Genomic DNA, 17,065 nt, shown 5'->3' on the forward strand with positions numbered 1-17,065 from the left:
ACTGCCAACAAAAACATTACATGCACAGCTGATTCTACTTTTTTCTCCATATTTCTGCTTTCAAAGCAAAGCAGAGGCTCCGTGGAAGGGCCTGGCTGAGCCCCTGGACACCCAGATCCCCAGGGACAGGGTCTGTACCTGCTGGAGCACGTTGCGCTCCCGTAGTGCCATGAGCCGCCTGTGGAGCTCCACCAGCTCATCCGTGTAGGCCTGGAACACAAACAGGGACACGTGGAGAATCTGAAGGTATTGCCAAAGGGACTTCCCCAGTTGAGGCCCTTCCAGACATTTTCCCTGCTTTTTTACTGCCTCCTCCCCCTTCTCAAGTACAGGGAACTGAGGACTTCCCTTAAATACAAGTGCTCTAAAGGCCATTTTTTAAAATTTCATGACACCCACACCTGTAACCAGCTCCAAGGACTGGACAGAACCTTTGAGGCCATCAGTGGGGTGAAGTTCACCTTGCTGACCCTCAGTGTGAGCTCCTCATCAATTAACTCCAAATTACCTGGAACAAAATCCCAGCAATCTGCTGAGCAATGATCTGCATATAGGTAAGGAAAAATTCTTGGAGTGCACTGTATTCCCAGGCAGTTTTACCCATTCCACAACAGGAAATGAAGGACTGTTCACAGGCTCAACATGTTCACTGTTCTTAGGCAAGAGTGATTTGTTTTATTCTTAATATTAGGCTTTTTCTTAATTTTAGGTTTTTTTAGGCAGCCAACAACAGGTCTGTATCAGCAAAACTGATTCACAGAATCAGTGAATCACAGAATGGACACTGTTCTGCCCTCCTTGGAGGCAAGGAAGGAGGGAATTTCATTGAACAAACAAAGGTTCCAACTAAACCTGCAAAGCAGAGCATCAAATAATCTTTAATTTATAAGATCAAAGCCAGATGAAACTGCCTTTGAGTGAAGTGCCCCAGCACTGCAGCAGTGACCAGGCCATTGGTTCAGACAAAGGGCAAACAAATACAACAATTTCAACATTTTGCCTGTGAACACCACCTGGGGCTCCAGCTATTTAATGTATGCAATTTCTGCAGTGCCACTCTCCAGAGTCTGTCCTTTCAACATCTGGTTTTTGTTAAACTCAAGCTTCTACCCTGCTGAGACAGAACAATGAACAGGCTGGGCTGATTCAGGTGGTTTTGTGCACAGTGAGGCCCAACCGCTCTGTGACGCTCAGCTCCTCAATCACAGAATCCTGGAATGGTTTGGCCTGGAAGGAGCTCAAAGCCCATCCAGTGCCACCCCTGCTATGGCAGGGACATCTTCCACTGTCCCAGGTTGCTCCAAGCCCCGTCCAGCCTGGCCTTGGACACTTCCAGGGATCCAGGGGCCTCCCCACCCTCCTAGAGAACAATTCCTTCCCAATATCCCATCTATCCCTGCTCTCTGGCAGTGGAAGCCATTCCCTGTGTCCTGGCACTCCAGGACATCATGAAAGATCCCTCTCCTCAGGACACACCTTGTCATACGTTCCCTTCTTCAGGATCTTCTCTGGCTTGTTACAAGACTCTGGGCTTTTCCTTCCAGATGCCTGAGGGGAAAAGAAACCAACAACAGGACCAAAATTAGCTCAGGAAACACAGGAGCATCACAGCAGAGTGCTGCAAAGGGAGGAATAACCTGTCTGCTGAGGACAGGAATGGGGAAAATTTGGTGGAAGTGAGAATTTCCAAGGCAGGGACCAGGGGAAATGGGAAGCAGAGCTGTAGGAAGGTGGGATTTCATACCTTGTTGTTTGCTGGGGGCAGCTTCTGCCCAGGAGGCGGCTCCCGGCTGGGCGGGCACGAGTCGGCGCTGTTGTCACTGTCACTGTCACTGAGGCTCAGTCTGAAAAACCACCAGCACAGAATGAGCATCACCAGCAGCAGAAAACTCATCAGCTGCCAGCTGAGCCACCCAGAGCTGAGTGAAATTCTCTTCTTTATCACAGATTACTGCATTGGCTGGGAGAATGGGCTGCTGGAGATTGCAAGAATTCCTTTTTTCCCAGCTGATGTCACCTTGCATTCCCAGAGCAGGGAATTTTAGGTGACACATTACAGGGAGCAGTTCAGCTCTGGCATACACAAGTCCCCTAGAACAACTAAGCACCACTTCATTTCACAAACAGCAGCTGCTTCAGGAATTCCTCCCAGTACTACAAAGTACCTGCATGAGAGGCTCACTGACACCTCCACAGGCAAAAAATACATTTAGTGTTGCTGCTGGTGTAACCTCTAACATTTCCTATTTATTCTCATTCTCCTTTGGCCCTACAGATATGGCAGGTATCCTACCTCTGGTGAACTAAACTGGTTGTCCCCTAAAGGTCTACAAAAATACCCATCAAAGTCTCTCTGTTATTGTTTCATTGATGATGACAAGTGCAATAATGGATATTTGTTAGTTTTGGTAACCACCAGCAGCATTTCCAATGTGCAGCTGCTCTCTGGGCCAAGCATTCAGGTTCAAGTATTCACTGTGACTCCAGGTTTGGGCTGTACAGCATTTCATGAGGGAAGAAGGATGAAGTTCAACTCTTTCCAGGGAGCAGGAAACAGCTGTCACTGAGTCCAGAGGAGTGGAGCAGGGTGGGCAGAGTGACTCCTGAGCCCTGTCAGTCCCAGACAGCCAGAGCAGCACACTCTGCCTGTCCCAGGCATCCCTAATCTCTGCAGACTGTCCCACTCCAACAACTCTGCAGAGATCTGAGGGTCACAATTAGGTGACTGTTTGAAGGGGCTCAGTCACCAACACCTGCCAGCTCAGCTCCTCCCACAGTGTCTTCCCCTCCTTGTGCTCTTCAGCCAACCCTGTTGTCACCAGCTCTGTGTCCCCATCCTGTGCTGAGTGACCCAACACATCTGCCCTTCCTCCCCTCCCACACAGAGCCCTGGCCCTTTGATTGCTCCCTCCAGATGGAGAGCACCCCAAAATCCCAAGTGCAGAGGCCAAAGAGCCACCCAAACACCCACACCAGTTCTGTTCTGGATTTGTTACCACCTGGAATCCCGGCTGGCGGGGTTTGCTTTGACTGCTGCCTCCTCTCCTGAGGAGCTGTCGTCATCATCCGACTCCTCCGACTGCAGATCCTCCACCATGGAGCGCAGGGGCCCTGGGGCAGATGGGAGAAGGGGATTCAGCACCAGGACACAACCAGCACATCTCCATCCAACCCCAGCACCTGAGACACATCCTGACTCCCAGGGAGATGTGACTGGGAAAAGACACCCTGTCCCAGGCTCAGAGCTAAAGCAGAGCTGAAACTCTGCTTTACAAACTTTACAACTCCCTCCCCCCCTCCCAAATCCTCCCCCTCCCTTCCCAAATGAGAACAAAAGGACACATTTTTCATGCGTGTGGGGCTGATTTAAATGTCACTGGAGACAGGAGCAGCACAGCATTTGCTGCATTTGGAACATTTACTGTTGTCAGTTTCCCTCTCTGTGTTATCTGTGGAGGGATCTGAGAAAGGAGCTGTTACGCTCCAGCAAAGTGATGAATGGCACATTTATAATTTTTAATAAAACATATATGAGGTTGGAGGAGAACTGTTCTGGTGATTCTACAGATCAGGCAGCAGCAACACATTTATAAACTGAGGCAGAAGCCAAAGCCAAAAGGGAAAGAACCAAATCCAGAGGGATTCCCTACTCATAAATTAGCTGCCAAGAGAAGAAAAATACTTGTTCATGACTTTATAACATTATTGCCTTTTCTTGCTGAGGCATCACAGCTCCAACACATGGCTGCATACAAGAAACTGTATTATTATAGTGCTGGAAAAGCAAATTTAATTCTCCTGAGCCTTTTAAGGTTACACAAGGAAGGTTTTAACAAACTATTTCTTGCAACACACCTTGACTGTGGTTCTGAGATGGCTCGAAATCAGAGTCAGAGCTGGAGTCGGAGCTGGAGCTGGAGTTGGAAGGGCTGGACTGGACAGACTTAACCCCCCATAAAAGGGAAACAAAAGAAAAAGAATCTTAATCTTTCTAATCCAGAAAACCAGAGCACAAAGCGCTGTGAGGCAGGAGCATCTGAGCACTCTACAGCATCACCCATCATTGAATATAGTTCTTCGGGCTATGGGAAAAAACAAAATGTGAGGTGAATAAAACCAGATTTTATGGAAGTCTGGGAGGATATAGCTCAGCACTCCTAGGAGCAACATCAAGGACTCCCATCAAACCCCTTCACACCACAAGGTTCAAACCCCTCAAATGATGATACAGAGCATCTGAAAAACATTGAAATGACAGCCCTTACTTTGAAGTGTGACAGATGACCAGTGCAGAACCCAAAACTACCCAAACCCTATTAAAAAGTGTATTTATTGTACCCACCAAGGTTCCCTTGAACCTCAGACTATGGAATCAGAGGCATGGAGTGGTTTGGGTTGGAAAGGACCATAAAAATTATTTAATCCAAACCACTGTCCCAGGCTGCTCCAAGTCCCATCCAGCCTGGCCTTGGACACTTCTAGGGATCCAGGGGCAGCCACAGCTGCTCTGGGAATTGTGCCAAGGCCTACCCACCTTGCCAGGGAAAAATTCCTTCCCAATATCCCATCTTTCCCTGCCCTCTGGCAGTGGGAAGCCATTCCCTGTGTCCTGTCTCTCCCTCCCTTAGAAACAGTTTATCTTTCCTGCAGGCTCCTTCAGGCACTGCAAGGCCACAATGAGGTCACCCCAACACTTCTCCAATGAGCAATCCCAGTTCTCTACTCCTTTCCTCACAGACATGGGGATGGCTATCCCAACTAGCTCACATGACTCCAAAATTAATTCTAAATTATTATTATATCCTAAACCCAGTTGTTTCTGCACCAGTTTGAGTGATCCACTGTACTGGCTCCACTTCACTGTGAAAACATAACAGAGACCAACTCAGCCCTTGTGACCCCAACTCCTGGGTCAGCACTTGGCAGAAATAGCAGGAGTATCCTGTGCAGTAAGAGTGAGTGAAGAGTAAATGAACTACTGGTAACAGCAGCATCCAGGAAGGAAATTTGGGTGAGATTGGGAAGTTTTTATCGTAAATGCGATACCGATTGCAATCACCTGCAATAGCCTTGGGAACCGCCAGAGGGCAGAAGAGGCCACAGCAACCCCCTCTGCCCCCAAACAGCTCCTAAAATCCCCTTACAATGGGGTTTCCTTTGGTACTCAGGCGGATTCTAGCTTAAAGATTCTCAAAGTACTGTAATATCTTGCCTTTTTAAACGTAATTGCCTGGGAATCAACATTTCCGTTTCACTGTTTCATTCCTAGGAATCCACTTAGTACTACTGCTGCCAAATCCTGATGCTGGAAGAATCACACATACCCCATTGATGAATAATTTGACACAGGAAGGGTTAATACTATAAAAACCTTGAGACAGGCACAGAGAGGCACACTGGCAGCTTCAGCAACTGATAAGTGAAAGTGGCAGCAGAATTTTTCCTCCAAGATTGCCCTTCTTCGGAATTCCTCACAGAATCCCTCCTGCCTGTGCCCGCTGCCCACCTTGTCCCCAGCCCAGAGCACAGAGTGCCACGTCCAGGCCTTCCTCAGACACCTTCAGGGATGGGCACTCCAAACCTCCCTGGGCAGCCCCTTTTGATTCCTGACCAACCTTTCCATGCAGGAATTCTTCCTGGTGTCCAACCTGAGGCTCCCCTGAGGCCGTTCCCTCTCCTCCAGTCCCTGTTCCCGGGCAGCACAGCCCGACCCCCTCGGCTGTCCCCTCCTGGCAGGGACTTGTGCAGAGCCAGAAGGGCCCCCTGAGCCTCCTTTTCTCCAGGCTGAGCCCCTTTCCAGCTCCCTCAGCCCCTCCTGGTGCTCCAGACCCTCCCCTGCTCCATTCCCTGCTCTGGACATGCTCCAGCCTCTCAAGGTCCTTCTTGCCCTGAGGGGTCCAGAACTGGACACAGCACTTGAGGTGTGGCCTCAGCAGTGCCCAGCACAGAGGGACAATCCCTGCCCTGGTCCTGCTGACCACACCATCACCCAGGTATTGGCAAGAGTTTCATTATTTCACTGTAAGAAGGGGGAAAATGTGTCAAAAACGGTATTACAACCCTTGGGAAGGGCTCAGGAGCAAAGGAGAATAATTTAACAATTCCAGTATCGGGTCTATTGGCACACTGCAGCAGCCCTGGAGGTTTAGGGAAATTCCAGCATAGAAGTGGAGAGCAGAGAGAACAGATTGTCCAGAGCAGCTGTGGCTGCCCCTGGATCCCTGGAAATGTCCAAGGCCAGGCTGGACGGAGCTTGGAGCAGCCTGGGACTGTGGAAGGTGTCCCTGCCATGGCAGGGGTGGAACTGAATGATATTTAAGGTCCCTTCCAACCCAAACCATTGTTGGATTTTATGAATATTTTCAAGGTAATGGAGCACAGCTCCTACATCTGACCCACAGCTCCAATGCTACATCCCTCATTCCTGGTAATCTGCAGGTGTTCCCTTAAGATGACTTAAGAGGAGCTAAGCAGCAGTTGCTGGAGATAACCCATCTCTCCTTTTGCCATTAACACCACCAGCTCTTTGAGCCAGAGGAGGATGCAGATGGACACGCTCCATGTGCTCACTGACTGTCACTGGGATGAGACCAAAGCAACACTGACAATGGCAAAAAGCAACTCTGCCTCCCATCCCTGCCTCTCCTTTTGTCAGCACCGAGGCAGCCAAGCATGAGGCCAGTTCAGGGAACTGGACTTGATGGGGGAAGGAAAGAAAAAAAAAGCCAAGTAATTTCCAGCAGGAGCTGAAATAGCAGGAGAAACTCCTTCATCCCTCTGCAGAATCCCCCTCTGAGCTCCCAGGCCAGGAGCACAAATGGGAACAGGGCTGCTCCTCCCCACAGCAGCCTGCAAAGATGTCAGCAGGGAGCCACCGTGGAGCTGCAGCCCCTGAGCTGTTGCACAATCCCCTGGCTGCAGCAGCAGAGCTGATTTAAGAGTTTCCGGGCCCTGGTCCACCTCCAGCTGCTCCCTCACTTTAGTGATGTGGCTCCCACACAGCTCCACACGGAGCTGTGCCAGGAGAAACCTGGAGCAGCAACCAGCAGTGCTGGGAGCAGGGAGATTCACCCCGGCGTGCACAAGGACTCCAGAGCTTGGGTGCTGCTGTGCCCTGGGGCTCAGGTTCCACAGGAACCTCAGCTGCTGTGAGGGGCAACTGCCACAGCTCCCTGTCTGTCACTGAGTGTCCCCAGATCCTCTGTCCAGCGCCCAACAGGAGCTGGGGCAGTGAGGACCCTGGGCAGGACAGGGTGCAGCAGATGCTGAGTCCCACTGGCACAGGCTGTGGTTCCAGCCTGGCAGCACCATCAGCTCACACTGCTGGGACCGAGAGGGGCTGGGGACACCCCGGGATCAGCACAGTCACAGTCCCAGGGAGAGCTGTGTGCCTGGAACCGAAATGTGGGGCTTGCTGAGCACCGCTGAACTTCGGGTAGAAGGCTAAAAGGGGAGAGGAAATGCCTCTTCTTAATGCCCAGTGTGCACATTTAATCCATCTGGGAAATAGTCATAAAATCCCAGCATGGTTTGGGTAGGAAGGGACCCTAAAGCTCATCTTGTGCCACATCCTGCTGTGGCAGGGACACCTGCCACTATCCCAGGCTGCTCCAAGCCTCGTCCTCTCTCAGACATTTCCAGGGATGTGACTTTTCTGCACTGTGGAATTAACACTTGCCCAATAAACTCTTCTACTGGGAATCCTGCAGAAAGAAACCCTTCCCAACAAACACATCAATATTTGTTGTATCACAGCGCTGATTAATTCATAATACAAACTGTCCCTAGAAAATTCATCTTAATAAAATAAACCTTTTTCTTAAAGTGGTCAGCAGGAACCACTTCCAGAATTCTCATGACATTATCCTGTGAACCCTATTACAAAATGTATGGTTTCTCTCTAAAAAATATACAAGTGAAAAGTAGGAAGAGTTTGGATTTGTCTGTCCCTTCTTGCATTTTATTTTGCCTTCTTTTAGAAAACACTTTTTAGAAAACAGAGGATGAGGAATGTTCTCAGTTGTAAAGCGGAAAAAATATTTAGACAGCTTTTAAAAATAGTAGTACAAGAACATAATTTGTTTTATGTTTCACAACACAACTTATTTAGAGGCATGTGGTTGTATTTTGAGCTTCAGCCAATGGCACATTTCTTAGAGGCCATGGCAGGAAGAGGGGCTTTATTTACATTTTAAAATTTAATACGGGGTTTTTTTGTTACCAAAACTGAGATGATTTCCTTCTTTTCTGAAATAAGATCACCCTCTAAAACACTGCTCTCACGAGCAGGCAGAAAGTGTCTCTGTATCTCTGGTAGTTCTGTAGATGTCACTGCAAGGGATGAATGAGGGAGCATAACCTTAAACTCTGACTTCTAGGTAACTGCCTGCAGATAAATCTCAATAAAAGTTTGTAGCTGAAACAGGAGCTAAACCACAGAGGAGGAACATTTAATATTGACTGGAGTTTCAAATAATTTTATTGGAGATGCAACCCAGCCTAAACATTTACCAATCTGCTGCTCTATCTTCTCTGAGAGATTATTTTTAACATCTTTTTCAGGCAGGGATTTAACATCATCCTTCCAAATTCTGGTAAAGAATAAATCCCTACTCACCTCTGACTTGAAAGAAGTTTCATCCTCTGAGTTTGACTCCTCCATTTCCACGGGCTTTTTGATTTCCTTGGCCTCACTCTCAGATTTTACCTTTTCCACTTTGGCATTCATCTTCTCCTTGGTTTGTTTCTTCTCTGGATATGAGGAAGACGAGGTTCTGGGAGATGTCCCCAGGATATTCTTTACCCCTTTGGAGCTACTCTTTTTTTGTTTTTTGGCACTAGGCTTTGGTGACTCCACGTTGGAGGGCCTCTTGCTGGAAGACTTTAGCTCCGGCTGTGGCCCCCCCTTTGGAGAGGTGTTCTCCAGTTTGGTCTCCTTCACGGCCAGTTTTGGTTCCTTGAAAGCAGCTTTTGGAGGTGCCTTCTCCTCCTTAGGCAGTTTGTTCTCAGTTGGTTTTCTGGAGGAGTCCTTCAAAGGCTTGTTCTGTTCTCTCTCAAGGTCTTTGGAGGAGTTTTTGCTCTCAGAGTCTTTCCTGGGCCTCTCCCTGTGCTCCTTGGTTACTTTATGTGGCTTGGATGCTTTGCTACTTTCCTTGTTTGCATCCTAAAATTCAGCAACAGAAACAAGCAAGCTGGGTATGAAACTGCAGCTCTGCACAGAATGATAAAACACATCCTCATAAATCACATGGCAGCAATTGTTCCATGCAGAAACCCACCCCCACATGCCCAGGTAAACATCCACACCTCCCTCAAGCTGCTGCACACCAGTTAGCAGTGCTCACTTCAACATTTAGGAAAGGATAAAACATGTTCTGCACCTTTCCAGGGCCTGTCAAAGGTCTAGAAGCACCTACAGATGTTTAATTCAAGTTTAACTTGAATGCAAACACAGATGCACCTCTCTCAGGGCACCCTGGAGGAAGGGAAGCAGGAGAATGTTGTGTCTTTAGCAACTGGCAATTTTCACCAGAGCTCATCTCAGAGCCATTTATTTCTCTGCTGTGTTTTCCAGTGCTTAATTCCTGACCAAAATTAAATCAGCCACTAACAGGTAAGTCATCTTCACTCTGTTTCATAACATCAGAAGGCATAACTGAAGTGCCAAAGTGTTTAGAGCCCTGAAAAACATGGCTATCAGAACTGAATTACACTGGAAAATGAATTGCTGTTAATACCTGTGACTGTTCAGGCTGATAAAGTGCATGTAATCTGCTCCAAAACACATTGCTTGGGGATTGTTTCTCCCATGTAGGATTATACAAAAATAGCTTCAGTACATAAGGGAAAAAAAGAAAAGACTTGGGGTTCTTTGGAAGTCTCAGGACCTGGCTACTGCTGGATGCAAACATCCAATCTGGAAAGCACCCGTTGCATCAAGGGAAGCGTACTTGGTGTTCTCTCCAGCAGTGCCCTGAGGAGAGGATGGGCTGACTTTCCACTCAGCCTTCCTGCCAAGAGGTGCAGGGACTCAGCGTGCAGCTGGGCATGGCACACAGTGAGAGAGCCACAGAATCCATCCTCAGCATGGAGGACACAACCAGAACAATCAGAGAGGATTTCATCTGCCTTTAAGGAAGATACGATTCACCGAAAATTCCCAGTCTTGCACATTTAATTTTCTTTTCAAAACTTCCCTGGAGAGAAGTCTATCAGATCATAAAAAAACCTCCTAAAGGCTGGGAAGTTCCAGACCATTAACTACTGAACTGCAGAGTACAAGGAGGTTCAGAATTAGCAGCAGCCAGGAACAGCTGCTGAACAAGCTCTCAGCAGCCTGGCCTGAAAGACTCCCTCACCTCGGGCTGACCCAAATGTGTGCTGCACTGACCTTTGACCCATGGGAGGGTTTGGTCTTCTTGGGATCAGAGAAGGCAGAGAGAGGTATCGTGGGCAGCATCGGATAATCGGGACTTGGCCTTGAAACAGTCTCTGCTCCTTCTGGCATCACCATTACCTGGGAATAAAGAGGAGGGAAATTATGTCTGCACAAAGTCTCACGGACTATTAACTATTAACACATGATTATGTTAAGCCACTTGCTCAATTAACACACTATTATTCATCTTTTCAATGTTTTTTTCCTCGCCTGTTTTAAGGCCATAAAAAGATATCGTCTATGGAATGCTCGGTTTCAAGGCAACTCCTCAAATACAGAGTATTAAACCCACAAAAACTGAAAGGCAGCAATGCAATATCGAGTGTCTTTCCCAAAGGGAATGCCAATATTGTGAGTACAGGCAGGCAATAAAGCTCTGGACAAGAACTGTGTGTTCTACTGCAAATGCTCTTCTCCTGAAAAAGGGTAGGGAGATAAATCTGGAAGGAATGAGCAAGACTTCCTCGGTTTAAGAGAAGCTGAATTCAGTCTTTCAGGGAAAAAAAGAAAAAAAACAGTGCTTTTCCCTTCACAAAATCTTAACACCAAGCGCTGAGCTCCATGGAACAATTCCCTTCTTACCTTCCCTACATTGCCAGGATAATTCTGTGGAAAACTGCCACCAGAGAAAAGGCATCAAAAGTGATTAACAGCTGAAACACCTCAGTTTACACAAGGACTAAAATACCATACTGTGAAAATCCTAGAGAGCAGACATATTCCAGCCATCCTAGGGCAGAAATGAGCACCTTCCTCTCTCTGCCCAGTACAGGAAAGCACTGGCACACCAAGGAACAGGAATCATGGAGTGATTTGGATTGGAAGGGGCATTAAAGCTCATCTTATTTCACACCCTCCCATGGGCAGGGAACACCTCCCATTATCCCAGGTTGCTCCAAGCCCTGTCCAACCTGGCCTTGACATCCTGTGGCTCATTAAAAATTTCTTGCACTTTATGGCTTGGAGTGATTTGCCCAGATCCTGCAGTTATTTGAGGATTATCCTTTAGTTTATCACTATTCACTACCTTCCCAGATGGAAGGGTTCAGCTACTGTAGCAACCCATACTTCACTGGGTCTTCTAGAGAATATCACACAACTGTTTTCACTCTAGATTGTCCAAATTTCATTAATTTTTTTTATTATCTAAGCCACAAGTAGCTGATGCCAGGTTTAGAGGTCATTTACTGACCAGAAAGCACTAAGCTAAAAAAAAAAAAAAAATGGTTTGAAAGCCTCTCTCTTTCCTTGAGCTTTTCTGTACTGACCCAGCTCCTGGCACCAGGAAAGTCACAGGTAACTGCAGCTGCCTGACTGACTGCAACATCCAGAGCAGATCTCACCTTCCAGAGGAGTCTTCTGCTTTGATATTGATGCTCACATTTAAACTGACAAATGAAGAGTCACCATCACACGCCAACAATGAATTTGTTCTGCTGCAAATGCTGCAGCCCTATAACCACGAGTCAAAACTGGCTGGGTCATCTTTTAAATGAATGTAGAAAACTGCTTGAAGCCTGCTGGGCTTAAAGAAACCTCAGAGCAAAATGAGCCCACTCCTTTCAGGATCCCAAGCTGGGCACTTACCCCTCCAGCCCTGATGAGTTTGCGCCTGAATTCCTTGGTGGGGTTGTTGAAAGTCAGTTTCTCACAACGAAGGTGGTTCACAGGTGGGTTCCCCTCCAGATTTAGGAATAGGTCATATGTGAAACAAACCTTTTTGGGCTCCTCCTAAAAACAAGAAAGGCTTTGGGAAACTGGAAGAAGCTTGGCAAGCACACGAAGTCTGGGGATCCAAACAGTCACTCCTGAAAATCCCAAATAAACCACCAAGTGTTGCATTCATGGAGTTTTTCACCATGAGATCAGAGAGCTGGAAATTAAACTATTTGTGCTTGAGGTTAACATTGTTCATCGGGAACTCAGGCATGAGGCTTCTCACTGCAAAAGAAATGCATGGACACAGATTTTGACTGAAAATTGTCTGTTTAAAGCTGTTCAAGTCTCCCCAGAAAAGCAGATTCACAAGCTTTATGCACTACAGTTTTCAGCAAAATTCAGATCCTATCTCCTTTGGGAAGCAACTCTAAGTATCAATATTAAGAAAAGCATAATCCTTTTTGAGAGGAGGAACAACTTCTGAACTCCCAGGATCTCTGTGGGCACCGAGAAAAGATTAAACGCAATGGGAAAAGGATGGCTTGGTTTGTAAAATCCTTTTCAATATGCATATTGCAGGGGCTGAATGGGAAGATATCCCAGGCTTTTGAACTTTCCAAGGGCACTTTCACCCAAGCAATCCGGAGTTTGTATGCGTGGTGGGGGGATCATCTGCGCCTCACTGCCTCTGTTCCACCTGCTGCGTTTGTAGCACAGAATGGAAGAAATCCCCCTCTTTTTTACCTCCCTCAAAACTGCAAATACTTTCCTTGTGTATTACAAATATCGACAGGACACTGCCTGGTGTTTCTTGCAGTTTGCATTTCCAGGCTGGAAATTCAAGAGAGACTCTGCTGGGAAGCCCAGTGAGGCCGGCAGTGCCCTGTGCATTTCCATGAATGCATCCCACGTGCCTCATTCCCTGCGCAGCACCGAGCAGCTGCACAGCAGTCTCTTCCAGAATTCCCATCCAGCAGCTCGATTTCCTGGTGCAGTGGCATTGTTGGATGGGAACAGGCGCTGCAGGCTCCCAGCCCCAGCCATTACATTTGCTGAAAATAGGTTGAAACGGCTTCAGACCACCCCAGCTCCTGCTGTTTGCTCCAGAGGCCTTTCCTTGGATAAACTACACCTCTAACAATGCAAAGGGTGTTAGCTACACCTGGTTTACATCAAAATCAGTACTCTGAGCTCATCCAGGAGTCAAGGTCTTGGATCCTCAACCTCAAACAGGGGCAGGCATCAAGAGACACAGAGAAGTCTCAGATTAATGTGCTGCCAGTGCCAAGTCTTCAGACCCTCTTTTGGGGAAGTCCTACACGCTACTGAAAGGAGTTAACTAAAACAGATAGATGGAGGAAAAAGAAAAATCCTTGCAAAATACACTGCCCTGTCATTTGCCTGTTTTCCATGCCCGTTCTCATTAACGGAATCATTAGCGAGCTCTGCGTGTGCGCTCACTGCAGTTCAAACAGCAGCTGCACAGGGTCCCTCAAAGCCTAATAAACTGAAATGAAGGATGAATAGAAATCCAAATGTGGCCTAATAATGGCTTCTAAAATGCTTTCCCTGGTTTACAACAGAGTAAATAATCTTGGCTCTATCAGCAAGCGCAGCCTTTGGTCAGGACATGTTTTGCCATCCCATTACCAGCTCTGCTTTGTCATTTGCCCATTTGCTTTCCGAGCAGGAGAGAGGCAGCAGATCCCTTTTCCTCTCACCTTGAGTATCCCATTTTTTGGTGCTCTTTTCACAAGCACCAAAATATTTATCATGTGTCTGTTGAATTTTTCTAGAATTAAGGCAGGTTTTTAATGGGATATTCCTCCAGCTCAGAGATCACAACTGCCCTGGGAATGAGCCCCAGCAGAGTGCCCTGATCATTAAAATCTCCTTTGTATCCCCCAGGCCATAAGGAGCCCCCCACCCCCCCTCAGTGAATAGTTGAGATTACAGCACTCCTAAAAGAACCACCACAAAAGTCTCAAAGCAAAAAGCTGCAAATAAACATTCTTTCCTTTACTGCCCTCACTACCCAGCTAATGATTACAGCTCAGGCCACTCCAAAGCTTAATCCATCCGGTCCTCCCTAAAAGGTTCTTCCCCCCCAGACAACCATCAAGGGGAAGAACGGGGGGAGAAACCCGAGGAAAATCTCTCTCAATTGACCCAGACCTACCCATCCTCTAACTTTAAATGGAAAGCCAGGCTGAGTCCACAGTGCCACACTTCAAAGCCTTTCTCAATAACATGTTGGGATCCACACATCCTGCTGCTGGGAGCTGCAACCCACACAGTAGGTTCTTTGTCACCCTACAAACTTTGGTCCAGACAATCCTACAAATGCTTCACGTACTCCTGCTTCAGCAGCAACTACACACACAAGCCAAGCTTTGCTCTTAGATAATTCCATCTTCTGATATTCCTTGAAGTCAATCAGAAAAACAGACAAGGGAAGACATTTTGCTGCTCCCAAGACTATAAGCTTTTCTAAACGGCCCTACATGCAAGAAAAGTTTTAAAAAGGGTGCATCGTGTCCATTTCTAACTGATAGATATGAATTGTTCAGATTCAAATTCAGTGGTGCATTTGGCAACGAAATGGTTAAGCTGGTGCAGGGATGTCTCAGCAAGGCACTTCAGAACCTCACTTTGCATCTGCCCCTTAAATCCCAGGATGCCAGAGAAGTAAACTACAAGTGAACACCACAAAGCCAGGGGTTTTATTTGCAGCTGCTGTAAACTTCCCTTCATCCAGTGAATCCCCCTATTCCACCTCCAATCTCCTGAGCTGGGTACATTAGGTTTTATTTTTACTGCTTCCTGTCTGCACCGCCTGCCACTAAGCTGTTACGAGCTCTGAAGCTGCTTTATTTTTCCTTTGAGTTCTGAAGTAATGGGTTAAAGTTCTTTTGGCACTTTTCATAAGAGGAGGAATTTTTTAAAGTCTTTTGTTAAAATTTCCTTGTCTTGTTTTTAAGGCAGGGTGTGCCCTTTGCCACTTAACACAAATCAAAAGAATTTCACTGGTAGTGTGCGCATAAAGCTCATAAATCACTTTTAGAAAGCCATAAAACAAAATTATCTACAAAAATCTAGCACACCAAGGAAGCAGGCTCATGGTTATTCAATAACTATAACATCTAACACCACTTCCCTTTTGCCATAGATCCAGCCTGACAGAGGCATTTATCCAGAACAGTCTGAAGAAATGAAACCCCTTCCCAGGCTGGTACAACCCGTCTGACTGGTCCTGGAGCAGCTTCCAGACAGGGCATTGGAAATTGGAATAGCCCAATATTCAGATTTTGAAATAATCAGCTTTATGTTCCACTCAGGAATCCATGAACCACCCTTATCTTTTGGGAGATTCTCCAGAGTTAAGCATTTAGGAGTTTCCTCCATCAGATGTTTATTACTGTGTTTGAAAATTAGGTTTTCCTAAGATATTTTTATTATATACACACACACAAAATATATATATATATATATATATATATATATAAATATAAAAAGAGTAAAATGAATATATGAATATAATGTAGATTAGTGTAAATACATCTCTTTATCTACTCACTACTCCAAGACAAGCACTTAATAATCTACTAACTCTTACAAATACATGATATGAAGCTGGCATGGCTGATAAAGCTTCTGTCTTTGCAAACACAGCCTTGCCACAGATGCCATGCAAATATACATATATAAGTATTTTCATCACCTGGAGGTGCCTATGGATGTGCCACACTGAATGGCTACTCAAACACACACAGCCCAGGGGTTTTGGCCCTCCTCAGATTAAAAAAAATGGATAAATTGATAATCCATCCTAATTTCTGACAGAAAAGTGTAAAAGCAAAGATTCCCTGGTCAGCAGTAGCAGGACAAAAAGGAATTGCTGCAGGTTTGGGAAGGAACATGGTACAGAACAGACCTAAAACGTTTCCCTCAAAGGACAGACAAAGGGACAAGTTTCACTCCTTCCCCAGCTTTCAGCAACCCTGAGTAAACTCCAACAGGTTAAAGCTCTCCTCAAACCTCTGCACATCCTGCCCCGAATGGCAATTTCAGTAAAATCAAATGTCTCATGCAAACACAGGCTCTTCAACCTTCCTGAGGAATATTTCCCTGGCCAACACTTGCCCCAGCTTTCCCCAGGCCAATCCCTTCCTGATGGCACAGTCCTGACACCAGTTGTAGCTGATCCTGTTTCACCTCCCCTGCCATATGTGCAGCCCACCTACAACGTCTCCACTGAGTTCCTACTCTGATACACAAATAATTTTCCCCTTTTCCAATACTTCTCTATTTGTTTTTTATATCACCTCTACAAAGGTTGCAGAAGGGGTAAAATATGCATATTTTTCTTTTGAACCTCACTGGAAAAATCAAATGAATTTCTTTGCTTTCTTTGCTTATCTCCTTCTCACTAATAGGAAAAGCCCAAGTTCCATGTATCCATTATGTAAATCCTGGAAGGCTTTTATCTCAAGCACTAAAATTAGGAGGTAGCATCTTTAAAGAGACTTTAATACAACATCTTATCCATGTTGCATTAATATCATCTGCCTTATATCAAGAATAACATGAAAATCTACTAGACCTTTAGCTTTGTGGGGAGGATTGATCTAATTTGATTAGGATGCAAAAAGTGTCACAGGGAATGAATACCAAAGCCAGACCTGTATTACAGCCTCCAGATTACAACATGTACCACTAGAAGAGATTTATTTGGAGACAACAATGAAAAAAAGCCTCCAGACTGTTGAAATTGAGGGGGAGAGGGAAGGGGAAGAGCAGGAGAAAAACAGCAATGCATTTGTTGTACGCGGTTTGTATCGATTCATGCACCAGAAGCCACTCACAGCAGCCCTCGTTACAGGAACACAAAGGATTTCAAAACAAAAATAGCACACTAACATTTCCAGTCCAAATGATCTGCTGTCATTAGCCAACTCGACTTTCAAA

At 46.3% G+C, this 17,065-nt stretch overlaps 1 protein-coding gene across 2 annotated transcripts in view; it reads right to left on the reverse strand.

Moving 5' to 3' along the window:
* Positions 1-17,065, reverse strand: part of MLLT1 (MLLT1 super elongation complex subunit) — a 32,259-nt gene that overhangs the window by 4,560 nt on the left and 10,634 nt on the right. For both annotated transcript variants that reach the window (XM_005531247.3, XM_088067752.1), the window contains exons 4-11: positions 12,026-12,169; positions 10,391-10,516; positions 8,618-9,163; positions 3,856-3,943; positions 3,000-3,111; positions 1,745-1,844; positions 1,477-1,548; positions 139-210 (exon numbers count right to left, since the gene is read on the reverse strand). In XM_005531247.3, the coding sequence (XP_005531304.1) occupies positions 139-210; positions 1,477-1,548; positions 1,745-1,844; positions 3,000-3,111; positions 3,856-3,943; positions 8,618-9,163; positions 10,391-10,516; positions 12,026-12,169 (1,260 nt within the window). The remainder of the gene's footprint in view (positions 1-138; positions 211-1,476; positions 1,549-1,744; positions 1,845-2,999; positions 3,112-3,855; positions 3,944-8,617; positions 9,164-10,390; positions 10,517-12,025; positions 12,170-17,065) is intronic.

Source organism: Pseudopodoces humilis, chromosome 28, assembly GCF_049639895.1.
Source record: "Pseudopodoces humilis isolate 2021_Gansu_Grassland_sample_001 chromosome 28, ASM4963989v1, whole genome shotgun sequence".
In the NCBI taxonomy this organism is placed as follows: domain Eukaryota; kingdom Metazoa; phylum Chordata; class Aves; order Passeriformes; family Paridae; genus Pseudopodoces; species Pseudopodoces humilis.